Consider the following 16,803-nt stretch of genomic DNA (forward strand, 5'->3'; position numbering starts at 1 on the left):
AGGAGCTCCTGGTCGTGGTTTGCTATACAGGAGTGGTGGAAAACTAATAGTAGAAGGATACACCGATGCTAATTGGGCAGGTTCTATGTCTGATAGACGATCCACCACAGGCTATTGCACCTTTCTGGGGGGTAACCTGGTAACATGGAAAAGTAAGAAGCAAACAGTTGTGGCAAGAAGCAGTGCAGAAGCAGAATATAGGGCCATGGCACATACTGCTTGTGAATTAGTGTGGCTAAGGAACCTTCTACAGGAGATAGGATATGGCATCAGTACTCCAATGAAGCTCTATTGTGACAATCAGGCAGCAGTTCATATCTCTTCCAATCCAGTGTTTCATGAAAGAACCAAGCACATCGAAGTTGACTGTCATTTTGTGAGAAAGAAGGTGCTGAATGGGGTGATAGAAACTGCATATGTTAGTACGGGAAACCAGTGGGCAGACTTGTTTACAAAAGGTTTGAGTCGGGGGAGAGTGAACTACATATGTAACAAGCTGGGATTATATGATATATACTCACCAGCTTGAGGGGGAGTGTTAGTGGTGTTAGTGAAGGGGTATTTCGGTCTTTGTACTTGTCGAGAAGGTTGATGTGTACTGTTATGTTAGTTCGAGTGCTTCTTACTTAAAGAAGGGCACTTAAGTCTTTTCCATTTAGTTAATAACATAATAATAGGTCTGGCCGAATCTAGGGAGATGAATCTTTCTCTAATTCGAACCAGCCTTTCTCTCTTTCCTCATCTTTCTCTCTTTTTCTTTCTTCTCCTACTTTACTTCACTTTACTTTACAGTCAACGACAAAATTCTAGGGCAGGTCAAACTTTAACAATACTCAAATAAAATAAGTGTCACCACAAATTGCAGATGACAATCTTATTTTCTCTTGCCACCTTAAGGTAAGTTTCGGCCCTTCAAATTTAGGTTGCAAGGTAAGTGAAGGACATCAAACAATTTTTTCTCCAATTTTTAGTTGGGCCTAGATAGCTCAAAAATAACTTTGAATATTATCCATTTTGTGTCCAACATCAATTCATCTATTGTTTATGTTAGCGTAGGGGTATTTCTATCTTTAAACCTTGATTGATGTTGTTGATCTGTAATGTTGTGTTGAAACATGTGCTCTTAACTTAAGTAAGGGCACATAGGTCTTTTCAGTTATGTTTTAATAATAATATAAATACTTACTAGCCGACTGGGAGAAGTCAAGTTGACTCTTTCAGTTCGAACAAGAATTCTCTCTTCTCTCTTTCTCTCTTTCTCTCTTTCTCTATCACTCTTTCTTCTTCTACATAACTGAACTCAGTCAGGCCGAACTCTAAGGCAGACCTGAATTTTAACATGGTATCAGAGCAGGTTAAATCTGCCTAGATTTCTGCTTGCCTAGGGTTCATTCTCTACGCACCCTATCTAGGGTTTTCCTCCTTTTTTTTCTGTGTTCGATTGGAGATAAGGGAAAGGGCTGAAAAGGAGTGATCGCCCTCTTCCCTTGGGGGTCTCTATGCCTCCAGTCAGGTCGTATGTGGTCGGTTGTTGTGATTTCTAAGATCGCCCTCTCCTAGTAGAGGAAGAATAGAGGGTCGAACTGTGTGTAGCTGTTGTGTGTGAAGCGGCTGTTATGTGTGGAATGCTCTCTTGCTCGCATGGGTGTTACTTCAGCGATAAGGTAAGAGACTTCAGTTTTAGGTTTTTTTTTGAAGAGATATGATCATATAGTGTTTCGGCCAGGGTTTATGCTGGTTTCTTTGTGCATGTTGAAGGAAGAGATATGATCATATAGTGGTGAGATTTCAGGTAGTTGTAGGAGCAGGGTTTGTGGTGTAAAGAGCACACATTCCAGCAACAATTAGTGCTACCATCAGTGTGACAGGTGTGACCTAGTGGTGTGTAGTGTGTAGATCTCAGTGATAATAGAATTCAGAAAGTGTGCAGAATTTGTGATAACATAATGGGAGACAGTAATGATTATAAACCTAGTGTGACGGTGCCTACAGACTACCTGAATGTTCAGATGACCTCCATTAAGTTAAATATGGAGAGAATTATGTGCCTTGGGCTAAATCCGTTGAAGTCTTTCTAAAGGCAAAGAAGAAGGTAAAACATATCAGGGAGGAGAAACCCTCCTCTGACTCTCACGAGTATGAAGATTGGGAGCAAGAGGACGCTCAGATCATCACATGGTTGTGGAACAGTATGGAACCCAAGATTAGTGTGAACTTCATGTTCCTTGATACTGCCAAAGACGTGTGGGACCATGCAAAAAAATTGTATTCGGGACAGGACAATACAACCAGAGTTTATCAGCTTTATCAAGAGTACTTTAATCTGCAACAGGGCAATCAGAGTCTTGAGGAGTACTATGCCAACATGAGGAACATACGTAATGAGTTGAATGTCTATCATCCTCTCACTTCTGATGTCAAGATTCAGCAACAACAGAGAGAGCAACTTGATGTGACTAGATTTTTTGTGGGACTAAAGTCTGAGTATGAACCAGTACGGGCTCAGATATTAGGGGGATCAGCTCTTCCGTCCCTAGAAGAGGTATTTGCTCGACTTCAGAGGATTTCTATCGGATCTACTGAGAACTCTAATATCTCAGATAGATCTGCCTTTGTTGCATCGAGAGGCCGTGGTGGTAAAGGTGGAGCTCGGGGAGCTCAGTCTGGCCGTGGTGTTGGTAGTGGTTCTGCATATGGTCGAAGTGGCAATGGTGGGTCTACTTATAATCGTGGTGGTGGTCGTACTGGGAGCAGAGATTCAGGGGGAGCACATGGTAGAGGACGTAGCTCAAGCCCGAGGAAGTGCACTCATTGTGGTATGGATGGACATACCATCAACTATTGTTATGATTTACATGGCCCTCCCTCAACCTGGGCCAATCATGTCGCGACGAGTGACTCAAGTTCTAGCTTTAAACAGGAGAATCATTCATCTGACCAGTTGCCTCCTACATCCACAGATGGTCCCATGAAGGAGATGGTGAGTGTTCCCCGTGATGAATATGAGAGGTTTATCCAATCACAGCAGAACACGGTGACTTTTGCTCACTCAGGTATGGCTTGTCTGGCATCTACACCCAATCCCTGGATCATTGACTCTGGAGCCTCTAATCACATGACTAGAACTCCAAGTGTGTTTTCCTCTTTATCTCATTGCTCGACATCACAATCTGTCACCCTTGCTAATGGTTCCACATCCTCAATTTGTGGTGTTGGTAATGTTGACCTAGATCCTGTATCCCTCTCATTAGTTCTGTATGTTCCTAAATTGCCTTTTAACCTTATGTCTGTTAGTAAGCTGACCATATCACTTAACTGCTCCATTACCTTTTATCCTTCTATGTGTGTCTTTCAGGATCTCAAGACGGGGATGAAGATTGGTGGAGGGTATGAAGCAGGTGGACTGCATTATCTTGACGGTGGTGGTGGTAGAACTTCAACAGCTCTCCAGTCATCTCTTTCTCCTCTCCAGTGGCACTGCTGATTTGGTCATCCGCCGCTCAAAGTCTTGAAGTCCTTGGTTCCGTCCTTGAGTCAGCTTTCTGTTTTGGATTGTGAGTCGTGTCAGTTTGGGAAACACCATCGTGTTCCCTTTAGTTCTAGGGTTGATAACCGTGTGTCGAGTCCTTTTTATTTAGTTCATTCAGATGTTTGGGGTCCTTGTAAAGTAATGTCATATAATGGATACAGATATTTTGTCATTTTTGTGGATGATTTTTCAAAGATGACGTGGCTCTATTTAATGAAAGAAAGAAGTGAATTATTTACCATTTTCCAAAAATTTTATGCTGAAATTCATAACCAATTTGGTACCCACATCAAAGTTTTTCGTTCTGATAATGGCCGCGAATATTTATCCTCATCATTTCAGGAATACTTAGACCAACACGGCATTATACATCAAACCTCGTGTACCTACACCCCACAACAAAACGGGGTGCTGAGAGAAAGAATCGCCATATCCTTGAAACAGCAAAATCCCTAATGCATCACATGCATGTTCCCAAACCTTTTTGGAATGATGCAGTGCTTACCTCTCATTTTTTGATTAATCGGATGTCCACGTTCATCCTTGATGGTCAGTCTCCGTTTCATGTCTTGTTTCCCTCTTTGTCTCCATTCCCTCTTACACCGAGAGTTTTTGGGTGTGTCTGTTTTGTCCATAATTTGGGTCCTAGGAACGACAAATTTGATGCCCGTTCTCTCAAGTGCATCTTCCTTGGCTATTCTTGGACCCAGAAAGGGTATAGGTGTTACCATCCTGGTTCTCGACGGTCCTTTGTGTGTGCTGATGTCAATTTCTTTGAGTCTACTCTGTTCTTTTTGGGGTCTGGTGATGCTTCCTCCTCATCATCACCTCCTCCCCTTCCACTTCCCGTTGTCGATCCTCCTCCCTTTGTTCCAGTTGTGACGAAATCCTTGCCTCCGGTGCCACCACCTGTTGAACGCCCACCTATCCGTCATGTGTATACACATCGCCCATGTGCACCAGCTACTACTCCTCCAGCTACATCTCTGTCGACGGATCCAGCACCAGAACCCCACTTGGCATTTGAGATTGATCTACCCATTGCTTTGTGGAAAGGTAAATGTACTTGCACCCTTCATCCCATTTCTAATTATGTTTCTCTTACTCACCTTTCCGCTTCTCATCGCCAGTTTGTTAACTTGTTATCATCAGTTATTGTTCCTAAAGATGTCTAAGAAGCCCTTGCCTCTCCAGGGTGGTGCCGTGCCATGGAAGAAACTCTCAGCCCTTCATCATAATCATACTTGGGACCTCGCTGCTCTTCCTCTTGGGAAGCAAGCTGTTGGTTGTAAGTGGGTTTATACGGTTAAGTATCTGCCTAATGGTAGTGTTGAACGCCTGAAAGCGCGATTAGTTGCAAAAGGGTACTCCCAAACCTATGGCACTGACTACACAGAGACCTTCTCACCGGTTGCTAAGATAGGGTCAGTTCGTGTTGTGATCTCTTTTGCAGCCATGTATGAGTGGCCACTATATCAGCTTGATATCAAAAATGCTTTTTTGCATGGGGACTTACTCGAGGAGGTCTACATAGAGCAACCTCCAGGGTTTGTTGCTCAGGGGGAGGATGGTAAGGTGTGCAGACTAAGGAAGGCTATATATGGGCTTAAACAGTCTCCTCGAGCATGGTTTGGTAGGTTCAATGAGGTGGTAAAGAAGTTTGGCATGAAACAGTGCAAAGTTGACCATTCTGTATTTAGTCATGACTCTCCGGGAGGAAAAATATTGTTGGTGGTGTATGTAGATGACATTGCTATTACTGGGAATGATAACATTGGTATTGATAGGCTGAAGACTTATTTGCAGGATCACTTTCAGACAAAGGACCTGGGTAAACTGAAATACTTCTTGGGGATAGAGGTAGCGAGATCCAAGTATGGGATTAACCTGTGCCAGAGGAAGTATGTGCTTGATTTGCTGGAAGAAACAGGCTTGTTGGGTGCCAAACCAGCTGAAACACCCATGGACACAAATACCAAGCTAAGCATTGATATGGGTGAAGTGTTTGAAGACCCTGGCAGATACCGACGACTTGTGGGCAAACTGAACTACCTAACCATTACAAGACCAGACATCTCATTTGCAGTTAGTGTGGTAAGCCAGTTCATGCAAAGATCTCTTCTCATTGGAATGCGGTTCTGAGAATTGTGAAGTATCTAAAAGGGGCCCTGGGTCACGGTCTGATATACAAGAGTGGGGGAAAACTTGAAATAGAAGGGTATTCTGATGCTGATTGGGCCGGTTCTATGTCTGATAGGCGGTCTACTACAGGCTATTGCACGTTTCTGGGAGGTAACCTGGTGACATGGAAAAGTAAGAAGCAGACGGTTGTGGCAAGAAGCAGCGCAGAGGCAGAATATAGGGCTATGGCGCATTCGCTTGTGAATTAGTGTGGCTAATGAACCTTCTACAGGAAGTAGGGTACAACATTAACACTCCAATGAAGCTCTATTGTGATAATCAGACTGCAGTTCATATCTCCTCTAATCTAGTGTTTCATGAAAGAACCAAGCACATTGAGACTGACTGTCACTTTGTGAGAGAGAAGGTGCTGTATAGAGAGCTAGACACTACACATGTTAATACAAGAAATCAGTGGGCTGACTTATTTACAAAAGACTTGAGTCGGAGAAGAGTGGACTACATATGTAACAAGCTGGGAGTATGTGAGCTTGAGAGGGAGTGTTAGCGTAGGGGTATTTCTGTCTTTATACCTTGATTGATGTTGTTGATCTGTAATGTTGTGTTGAAACATGTGCTCTTAACTTAAGTAAGGGCACATAGGTCTTTTCAGTTATGTTTTAATAATAATATAAATACTTACTGGCCAACTGGGAGAAGTCAAGTTGACTCTTTCAGTTCAAACAAGAATTCTCTCTTCTCTCTTTCTCTCTCTCTCTCTCTTTCTCTCTCTCTCTCTTTCTCTATCACTCTTTCTTCTTCTACATAACTGAACTCAGTCAGGCCGAACTCTAAGGCAGACCTGAATTTTAACAGTTTAAAACCTTATGTTAGAAAAGTTCAACTCATTCCAAAAAGTAAAACCAAAAAAGAAAACAAAAATAAATCATGCAAGTACCACTGCTGAAATTACAGAATCAACATACCTTTGATAATTGTTCCTACATCAGCACTCTTTTCATGACAAATTAAAGGGCCCTTAAAGGCTTTAAATAGAAGGTAGCATGCCCCATTTTTTATCTAGACACATCGAAACATTTAGTTACATGAGAACAAAGATTAATCTTATATTAACAAACTCCAATAATACAAAAAAAAAAATACAGTTAAATCCTAAGCAGATTAATATATCCATATCACTTCCTATGATGTCAGATCGAAGGCATTAATGGAGATCAGTGACAAGAATTTTTCTTCTGCACACGTTATCCCTTTTGATGTCTATTCACTTCTTTTCATGGACCACATGTTAGCTGTCTTGCAAGCTAACATTGTGGAGTATCTTATTGGATTTCTCCCACCAGACCCCAAGCACAAGACATGATCGTCTTAATAAATTGCTTTCTACTCATGAATAAATAGTCATAATTAGTTCTGTAATACAAGCAAATGAATATACAGTTGCATCTTACAACAAAAACAACCCTGATTCCTATCTACATTTTTTTTAATTAACTGGCTCCTTTTTGGCCTTATGGGTCTGAGATTCACATCTCTCCATGCTGAGATCAGTCTTCCGGATGGAACATTAGTCTGTATTTATACATTAGTTATAAAAACAATACAATCTGAAACTAATCCTCAGAGAACAGGTGCTAGTGGGTCTAGTTCCAACCCAAATAACTTGTGCAGCAGTCCTGCAAGGCTGCAACAAAGCCATCTTCTCCAGGTTTGTTTGATTTTAATTTTACGAATGCTAATGACCTTCTTTGATTGTAACAGATACTTTCCAAACCCAACCGATGCCTGTCACACTCCAGCAAGATGTTGTAAGGGTAGTGGAGGAGAATCCTGAAGGAAGAAATGAAGGGGCCAATTATAGGGGAACTGGGTGAAAGAATTTGCGAATTGGTCTGTGAATCCTTTGAGGATCTTACAAGAAAGGAGATAACAGATGGAAATATTGAGACAGATAAGGAATTACAAGAGGGGAGCCAGAGGAAAGAGAAAGAAGAAGATGAGGGGATGGGGTTTGGGAAGAAACCAATGGATGAAGTGGCAGGAGAGCTGGGCCTAAAACTTAAAGAGGTAGAAAATGTGAAAGTCTATGCCAAAAAGAAATGAAAAAAAGGAGGACTGGCAAAGAAAGAGGAAGCTGACAGAGGTTTAAAGACTAAAATCAGATGTTGCCGCATATTTAGAGTTTAGTGCCAGGGGGAGAGAAGGAAAGGTGCCAAGTAAGGGCTGACAGATTAGGGGTGGCTTTTAGAAGTGTTGCCATGAAGTTAATAAGTTGGAATGCTAGGAAAAGAAGGGGTGATAAAAGATTTGATCAGAAAAGAAAATCCGAACATAGTGTTGCTTCATGAAAGAAAGATTGGGATAGGAGGTGGGTGAGAAGTGTATAGAGTTCTACAGGATTAGGTTGGTCTTTTTCACCTTTGTGGGGTGCATCAGGGGGCATAGTGACAATGTGGGTGGAGACAAGAGGTAGTGGAGCCACTAGAAGAACTAATAGGTCATTTCACTATCTAAATTTGAGAGGGTGAGAGAAGAGTTTACTTGGGTAATGACGAATGTCTTACTGATATTGTCACTATAGATATGGAGAAAGAGGTGAAATGTGGGAAGAGCTCACTGAAAATTAGGGGTATGTTGGGAGGGTTCATGGTGCTTAGGTGGTGATTTTAACGTGATTAGATTTACAAATGAAACCAATAATCCCACTCAAGTGATCAAACTAGTATGAGGAAGTTCAATGAGTTTATTAATGAGTATGAACTGTCAGAATTACCCCTCCAGCAGACTGTCTACACTTGGTCCAATCTAAAATCCCCCCCAAGGTTTTCTAAGTTGGATAGGTTCATCTTTAATTCTGAGTGGAGAAACCACTGGATAGGGTTGTCGGCTAGAGACTTGCCAAGAATCACCTCAGACCATTGGCTGATCAACATTGGATCTAAGGACTTTGTGAGTGGGTCCAAACCTTTCAGATTTGAAAATATGTGGCAGGTTAAAGAATGGTGTGGAATGAAGAAGTGGTGGGAGTTCATTGAAAGGGAGTCAAATTCCAATAGGAAAGTCCAAAGATCAAAAGAAAAAATTAAAACAGTGGAATAGGGAGCACTTTGGGAGAGTGGAGGAAAGGAAATTAAGCATTATATCCCAAATTGAATATATGGATGAGAAAGAAGGATAGGGTTTGCTGTCGGAAGAAGAAAGGAACTCAAGGTGGTCCCTAAAAAAGGAGTTGGAAGAGGTAGTCCTTAGAAAAGAGATGTGTTGGAGACAAAAATCAAGACATCAATGGATCAGAGAGGGGGATGGCAATACTGAGTTCTTCCACGCAGTTGGTAATGGAAGGAGGAGAAAGAACCTTGTGGAGAAGCTAGGGGTCAATGGTGAAATGGTGCAAAATCAAGATGAGATTGCCAATGTCTTTATGAGTCACTTTAAGGCAGTCTACAAGCAACAGGTGGATGTAGGGTTTAGAGTGGAAGGGTTAAGAGTGGCCAAGATTGAAGCTTGATCTAGCAAGTTGGCTGGAAAGGAACTTTGATTTGGAAGAGATAAGGGGGGTTATCTTCTCTATGGACAGGTCTAAGGCACTAGGACTAGACGGTTTCACTATGACCTTCTATCAAGATTGTTGGGACATTGTCAAATCAGATTTGTGGACAGTTTTTGAGAAGTTTGCGGAAGGACATTTTATCAGCCCAGGGATCAACTCCACCATTGAGGCCTTGATACCCAAAAAGGGATATGCAATCCAACCGAGAGATTTTAGAACCAATAGCCTAGCGACCAATATTTATAAGATTTTGGCTAAAGTTTAATCCCTAAGGCTGCAACAAGCTCTACCCAATCTAACTAGCCAACGCAAAGAGCATTCATTCAAGGAATACAAATCACAGATCAAATTTCAGTAGCAAATGAATGTGTGGAGGACTTCAAGAGAAGGGGAGAGAAAGGTTTTGTGTGTAAATTGGATTTGGAAAAAGCTTATGATATGGTAGATCAGCCCTTCTTGTTGGATTCTTTGAGAAGTTACAGGTTTGGAGAGAGGTGGTGTGCTTGGATTGAAGGTTGCCTGAAAACCTACCATTATTTGATAATAGTTAATGGAGTTGTTAGGGATTTCTTTCCATCCTCTAGAGGCTTGAGACAAGGGGATCCTCTCTCTCTCCTTTCCTCTTTACTTTGATAGCGGATGTGTTTAGTAGGCTTATTTCGAGAGCTGATAGGCTGGGCTTGATCAGAGGCTGGAGGGTAGGTAGAGAGGGTACAATGGTAACATATGCATTTTGCGGATAACACAATCATCTTCTATGAGATTGGAGATCCATAGAAGGCAAGAAAGTTTAAACAAGTGATAAAGCTGTTTGAATGTGTTGTGAAGTTGAAGATCAATTTTGAAAAGAGTTGTGTGGTGGAGTTGAATTTAGAGAAAGAGGAGTTGAGCCAAGTAACAAAGTCCTTAGGTTGCCTTACCTCTAGCTAGCCTTTGACTTATTTGGGAATGCCATTAGGAGATAATCCAAGGGAAGGTAGATTTTGGAATCCGATTGTAGAAAAGTGCACAACGAAGGAGGCCTATTGTAGTGTGGATGAGAAATTGGGATACCACTGTGGCAGGGACCAATCAACACCACAATCCATAGCTGTTCTGAACTGTGAACAGACTTTGTGGACTGGTCCAGTCCACATCCACAATGGTGTTTTGTGGGTGTGGTGTGGACTCCACACCGCTGGGTATGTGCTAGAATTAACATTAAAATTAACATTCAAAATTATTATTTTATTGATAAAAACATTAAAATTTATTATTTTAAAATTTAAAAATTAATATTTAAAAAATTAAGCACCGCTAAGCTTGTGCTTGCAATGCCTAGTAGTGGAGGAGCAGCAGTAGAGGAGCGGCAGTGGAGAACTTCCAAGGGTAAAAAAGAAAGAAAAGTATGTAGGGTAGATGTATTGTATCAAAATAGAGTGAAAAAGTAGTGGACCAACCACAGCCACGAGATATATGCGTTACCAAGATTTTGGGTTGTGGACGAGGCCGGTCCACGATATATTGTGGATCATTCCCATCCACAATCAACCAAACATCGTGGCCATCCCGTGGTGTGGACCGAAACAGGCCATCCACGAGATGACCATGGTTTCAAACACCACCGAAGTTGGTATTTGGAAGAGAAACTACATCTCCCATGGAGGTTGTATCACGTTAATAAAGGCTGCTTTAGCAAATCTTCCAGTTTACTTTCTCTTGGTCTTTAGAATGCCCCAAGGAAGGTTGTAAAGGTAGAGAAAATTATGAGGGATTTCTTGTGGGAGCCGAAGGAAGGAAGGAAGGAAGGATCATGTGGTTAGGTGGGAACTAGTATACAGAAGTAAGAAGCAGGGGGTTTGGGTTTAGATAATTTAAGAAGAACACAAGTTTGTTGGGTAAATGGCTATGGAGGTGGCCTCTGGATAGGGAAAGAGTCTAGCACAAAGTCGTAAAAAGTGTTCATGGTGTGGCAGGTAATGGTTAGGATGCTGGTGCATCTCGGCAGGCTACACTCAGCTCACCTTGGAAGGCTATCCGTAGTATTCTTCCTCTTTTCTTGAACCTAATCAGGTATGACACTTGTACTAGAGATAAGGTTTTGTTTTGGAAGGATGTTCAGGTTGGTAACTCTTCCCTTAAGGACTTTTTCCCTTCTTTGTATTCCCTTTTGTGTATTAAAAATGAGCCAATTCAGAGGTTTACATCCTTCTCCATTTCCTTTGGTCTAAACTAGAATTTGGGCTTTAGGAGAGATTTAAGGGACTTTGAGCTTGACCAGGTTGCCTTGCACCTTAAAACTCTTGAACCTATTTGTTTGGACCCCTCCTCTTCTAATTGCCACATTTGGTTGCCTAATTCCCTGGGTTCCTTCTCCTATGCCTCTATGCTCAAATCCTAATCCTCAACTATTTCATAGCAAGGAGGTTTGGCCCAACCCTATCCCTCCAAAAGTGGGAGCCCTTTGTTGGGAAGTGTCTCTTGGAAGGATGTCTTGCAAAAAAGAAGACTTGGTCTTTGTATCTCCCCAAACTGGTGTATCCTCTACAAAGCAAATGAAGAAGGTTGTTACCATTTACTAATCTCTTGCCCTTTTGTTGTAGGCCTCCAGGAGAAGCTTTTTGATCTTTTCTGGGTTCAGGTGAACAAAACCAAGGCAGATCTGCAATCTCTTTGACTCTGCAACCTTCAGGTGGCCAAAGGAAAGAGGTAGAGTCTTCTGGAGGTGTGCAAGAGCTGCTTTGGTGTGAACTGTTTGGGAGGAAAGGAATGCTAGAATCTTCAATGATAAAGAGAGGGATGAGACATAGGGCAAGCAAACTTCTCCTGAAGACACCCTTTCTCTATTGAAAAGTTTGTCCACCCCTTTCCTTTTTTTTTTTTAAAGATAAATTGAAAATTCATGAATGAGAAAATAAAATAGTACAATCTAGCAGGTGATAAAACATCACCCGCATACAGAAAAGCAAGAAAAACTGCTAGGGAACAGAACTAAGTAAACTATCCAAATTGCATAGTTGAATCCCCAAAATATCTCCCAATCTGTCCCCCAAATCCTCCCTAGAGACTTGTTTAAATTCTAGAGATAGTAGAACCCAATCTGCAACCGAATTGCTAACAGCTGCCACAATCTTGTCCAGATTCCAGCAGTGGGTAGTGCTGGGGGCCTTGTGATTATGTGGGATCCGTTGAAGTGTAAGGTTACCTCTAAGAAGATTGGAACCTTTTCTATTTAAGTAGTGGTGGAGTGGGAAGGGGGAGAGAAGTGCCAAATCACAAATGTTTATGGCCATACTGACAACAGCCAGAGGAGTAAGTTTTGGGAGGACTTGGCTAGGGCTAGAGGAATGCTCAATTGTCCGTGGGCAATAGGGGGTGATTTTAATGTGACACTTTCAGCAGAAGAGAAGAACACAAGGGGAAGAAGGTCCAGATTGATGAATATGTTTGCTGAATTTATTAACAGGTCTGATCTGATGGACCTACCTTTGGTTGGCACCCAATTTACTTGGACTAATAATCAGGAGACTCCTGTTTTGGTTAGACTTGACGGATTCCTTGTGTCAGCAGGGTGGGATGATATTTTTAAAGAATTCAGACAAGTAGCTCTTGCAAGGCCTATTTCAGACTATTGTCCTATACAACTAGTCTGTGGCCCTCAAGAAAGAAAAAAGATTCCCTTTAAATTTGAAAATGCCTGGTTTGAGGAAGAAAGGTTCATCCTAATGTTTAAAGGGGCCTGGAATGAATGTCAAGAAACTGGGACAAGCTCTCATAGATTGGCAAAAAAACCGGGGGCGATTAAAGAGAAGGCAAAAGTATGGAAGTTGGAAAACAAGTTGTCTCTGGAAATAGAAAAAAAGGCTTGTCTGAGCTTAATTGGTGAAATAGATAGAGCAGAAGAGGTAAGTCCTATCTCTCAAGATCAAAGGTTGAAGAGAGATTTAGCTAAGGCAGCCTATGATAAGATTGCCCATAAGGATGAGATCAGTTGAAGGCAGAGGGCCAAAATCGCCTGGTTGAAGGCAGGGGACAGGAACCCAAGTTTTTTTAATAAATGGCAAATGCCAGATCCAGATTTAAGGAAATCAGTAAACTGGAATGTGAAAAGTTGGAGAAACAGATGCAGAAATCAAGGCCATTGCTACAGCATTTTATAAGGAGTTATATAAAGAGCATTGGACCTATCGACCCCTCCCTCTGAATACTCCTTTTAAGAGACTTACAAATGAGCAGAGTGCTTTATTAGAAGAGCCTTTACTGAGGAGGAAATCAAGGAAGCAATCAGAAGTTTGGAATCAGAGAAATCACCTGGACCAGATGGTTTGACTAATCTTTTCTACTTGAAATGTTGGGATTTTATTAAGCAAGACATTCTGAATGTGTTTCAGAATTTTCACAGTTCAGCATCCCTACAGTCTGAATAATACTTTCATCTCTCTCATTCCTAAAATTTCTGGAGCTACAAACCTAAAAGATTTCAGACCCATTAGTCTCCTAAACAGTTTCTACAAGATTCTCTCAAAGGTGTTGGCTGAGAAGATGAAGAAAGTGCTATCGAGTGTAATTTCTGACAATCAGAGAGCATTTGTTCCTGGGAGGCAAATGTTGGATAGTGTCTTGATTGCAAATGAGCTGATTGACTCTAGAAGGAGGGATGGTAAACCTGGTCTGATCTGTAAGTTGGACATTGAGAAGGCCTATGATCATGTCAACTGGAGGTGTCTGGATTTTTTCTTGGAAAGAATGAATTTTGGCCAGAAGTGGATGAACTGGATAAAGGTATGTTTTACCTCTCCAAAATTTTCTGCCCTGATTAATGGACAAGTGGCGGGTTTCTTTGAAAGCTCTATAGAAATTAGACAAGGGGACCCTCTCTCTCCTCTACTTTTCATTTGTCTGATGGAAGTGCTCACTCAATTCAGTAAACTTACTGCATCTGAAAGTTACTGGGATGGTTTTGAAATCTGTCCAGGTGAGAAAAGGTTCACATGCTCCAGTTTGCTGATGACACTCTGTATTTTATTGATGCTGTTCCTGATCAGTTGGAAGTTATACTGGGAATTTTGTGCTGGTTTGAAACGGTGACTGGGCTTAAAGTAAATCTGGGGAAGAGTGTGATCTTCCCAGTGGGCCAGGTTGATAACCTGGAAGACTTGGATGAAGTGCTGGCCTGTCAGGTTAGTTATCTCCCAGGAAAGCATCTGGGGCTGCCCCTTGGAGCTAAATGCAATTCTGTTTCGATTTGGAACATGTAATTGAAAGGATGGAAAGGAAGCTGGCTTCTTGGAAGGCCAAGTACTTATCAGTTGAAGGTAGAGTGACAATTCTGAAGAGTACTCTCTCTAACCTCCCTACTTACTTCCTTTCTCTTTTTCCTATCCCTGCCAAGGTGGTTAAAATGTTGGAAGCCCTTCAGAAGAATTTCCTTTGGAGGTTTTGGAAAGATGAAAAGAAGATTCATCTCGTGAAGTGGGACCAGGTGTCCTTACCTCTAGAGGAAGGTGGTTTGGGTTTAAGAAAATTAAAAACTTTGAGTACTGCCTTACTGAGTAAATGGTTGTGGAGATTTGGGACTGAGAGGAATGCTTGGTGGAGGAGATTAATTGCAGCATTCACCTAATGTACTTCTGATACATCTTGGATCCCAGATGACTGCTAAACGACCTGAGATCCACCGCATTCACCTATGCCCATTTTCCACTATTGGCACCCGAAATTTCATTCTTTATTTTCAGATCAAAAACCTCCAGCTTTGTTTCTTGTAGTAGCACTACATCTGGCATAATTTTTCTTAATACATTCCTTACTAATGTACTTCTTTCTTCTCTCAGCCCTCTCACATTCCAGGATACTAGTTTCATCTTCTAACTCCACTCCCCACCCCGACGCCCAACTTGCACCCACACCTATTACTCCTCCTCAACTATATTGTCAATTCAGGTAAGATTAAAATCTACTCCAGCATTCTTTTCTCAATGGTTCAAACAATTTCATCATTGTGCTTTGAATGGTCTTCAAAGATTCTTTTGTTTCTGCCCTTCAATATTTCCCAACAAATAGCAAAACGAAAACAGCTTCATGCAATTTTTGCCTTCCTATTCCCTTTCAAAATAGACCAATGAGCAAAATTTTCTTTTGGAGATCTTGGCTCCAAAACATCAAGATTAAAAAGGCGGAAGAAGTATCCCCAAACATACTTTGAGAAAAAGCATTCAAAACATAAATGCATTATCTCCTTTTCAGCCATCTCCAACTCCAATCCTAGCACTCTTATTTAAGTTAATTTTCCGACCAGCCAGGACTTCAAAATATTTGAGAATCGCTCTAACCTTAAAACTTGATGAACTGAAGCATCCAAGAAGATTAGTGTATCATCCGCAAACTAAATGTGAGTAATGGATAATCCTTCCCTGCCCACTTTGAAACCTTTGAACATTTCCATTTCTGCTCCCTTGTTCACTAATCTGCTCAATACCTTTGCTACTAAAACAAACAATAAAGGAGGGAAGGAATCACCTTTGCCTTAAGCCCCTAGATGCCTAGAAGGATTCTGTTGATACACTATTTACCAACATCAAGAAAGAAACTGCAGAAACACAAGCAAACACCTAGCTCCTCCATCTTTCACAAAAGCCCATTCTTTCCAAAAATCCTCATTCCACATGATCCTAAGCCTTATCAATGTCAATTTTGCACATCAGCCCTTCCCTTCCATTTCTGATTCTAGCATCCACAAATTTGGTTGCAATCATTACACCATCCAAAATTTGTCTGTAAAGCATGAAGACATGCTGCTGGTTTTCCAAAAGCTTCTCTTTTTAAGACTTAAAAGTCAGAAATGATATTTGAGAATAGTATTTCTAGTACTGCAAACCAGGGGCGGAGCCAAGTATCTTGGTGGGGTGTCCTTGCCCCCCCCCCCACCACCACCAAACCTTTTATTAAAAGGGCAATTCTTAAACTACCCTTATGATTTAGCTAATTGACTAACTCTACCCCAACTGTTTACATATTGTCTTAAAGTACCCTTACTGTTTCTGACAATTGACATCGTCGTTAGGCACTAACAGAAAAAAAAAAAGAAATTTGAAATGTCAAATTTGTCCTCCACTATTCCTCAAATTTTCAAAATAAAACCCAACTGATGAAAATTTTCAGGAACCTTCCTGAGTTTTCAATCATCGTGCATTTGTCGTCTCTCCCTACCACCACTCCCGTCACCATCACTACCAACCCTTCTCTGCATACGTACTTATAATTGGGTCAGTCCAGTTGATCATCACACAATAAAGGAAGGATTATTAATCCTGCTTTGCACATGTTCATAGATTTTAGATTTGACCAAATCCACCTGACGTGGATTTGGGGTTAATTTAGAGCTTGTGTTACAATTCATAGCTTTTTATAAAGGCAAAAGGTCTCTCTGATTTTCCATTGACAAACTCAGACATGGGAAATCCTAGCACCATTAACATCGGCTCCTCTCTAAAAGGCGGTAACGTTGAATTGGGTTCTAAGCTGGCCAATTCGCCCAAGGGTTGGTGCTGCTGCTCTCGGGCTTAATGTACAGTGTCACATATCTTAGTCTCACAAAATTGTT

At 41.4% G+C, this 16,803-nt stretch overlaps 1 protein-coding gene across 2 annotated transcripts in view; it reads right to left on the bottom strand.

Annotated features, from left to right (window-relative positions):
* EMB1974 (NHL domain-containing protein) overlaps positions 1 to 16,803 on the bottom strand; it is an 83,554-nt gene that overhangs the window by 55,495 nt on the left and 11,256 nt on the right. For both annotated transcript variants that reach the window (XM_088966967.1, XM_088966966.1), the window contains exon 6: positions 6,637 to 6,730. In XM_088966967.1, the coding sequence (XP_088823093.1) occupies positions 6,637 to 6,730 (94 nt within the window). The remainder of the gene's footprint in view (positions 1 to 6,636; positions 6,731 to 16,803) is intronic.

Source organism: Nelumbo lutea, chromosome 1, assembly GCF_056320005.1.
Source record: "Nelumbo lutea isolate HS-2025 chromosome 1, American lotus-T2T, whole genome shotgun sequence".
Lineage (NCBI taxonomy): Eukaryota > Viridiplantae > Streptophyta > Magnoliopsida > Proteales > Nelumbonaceae > Nelumbo > Nelumbo lutea.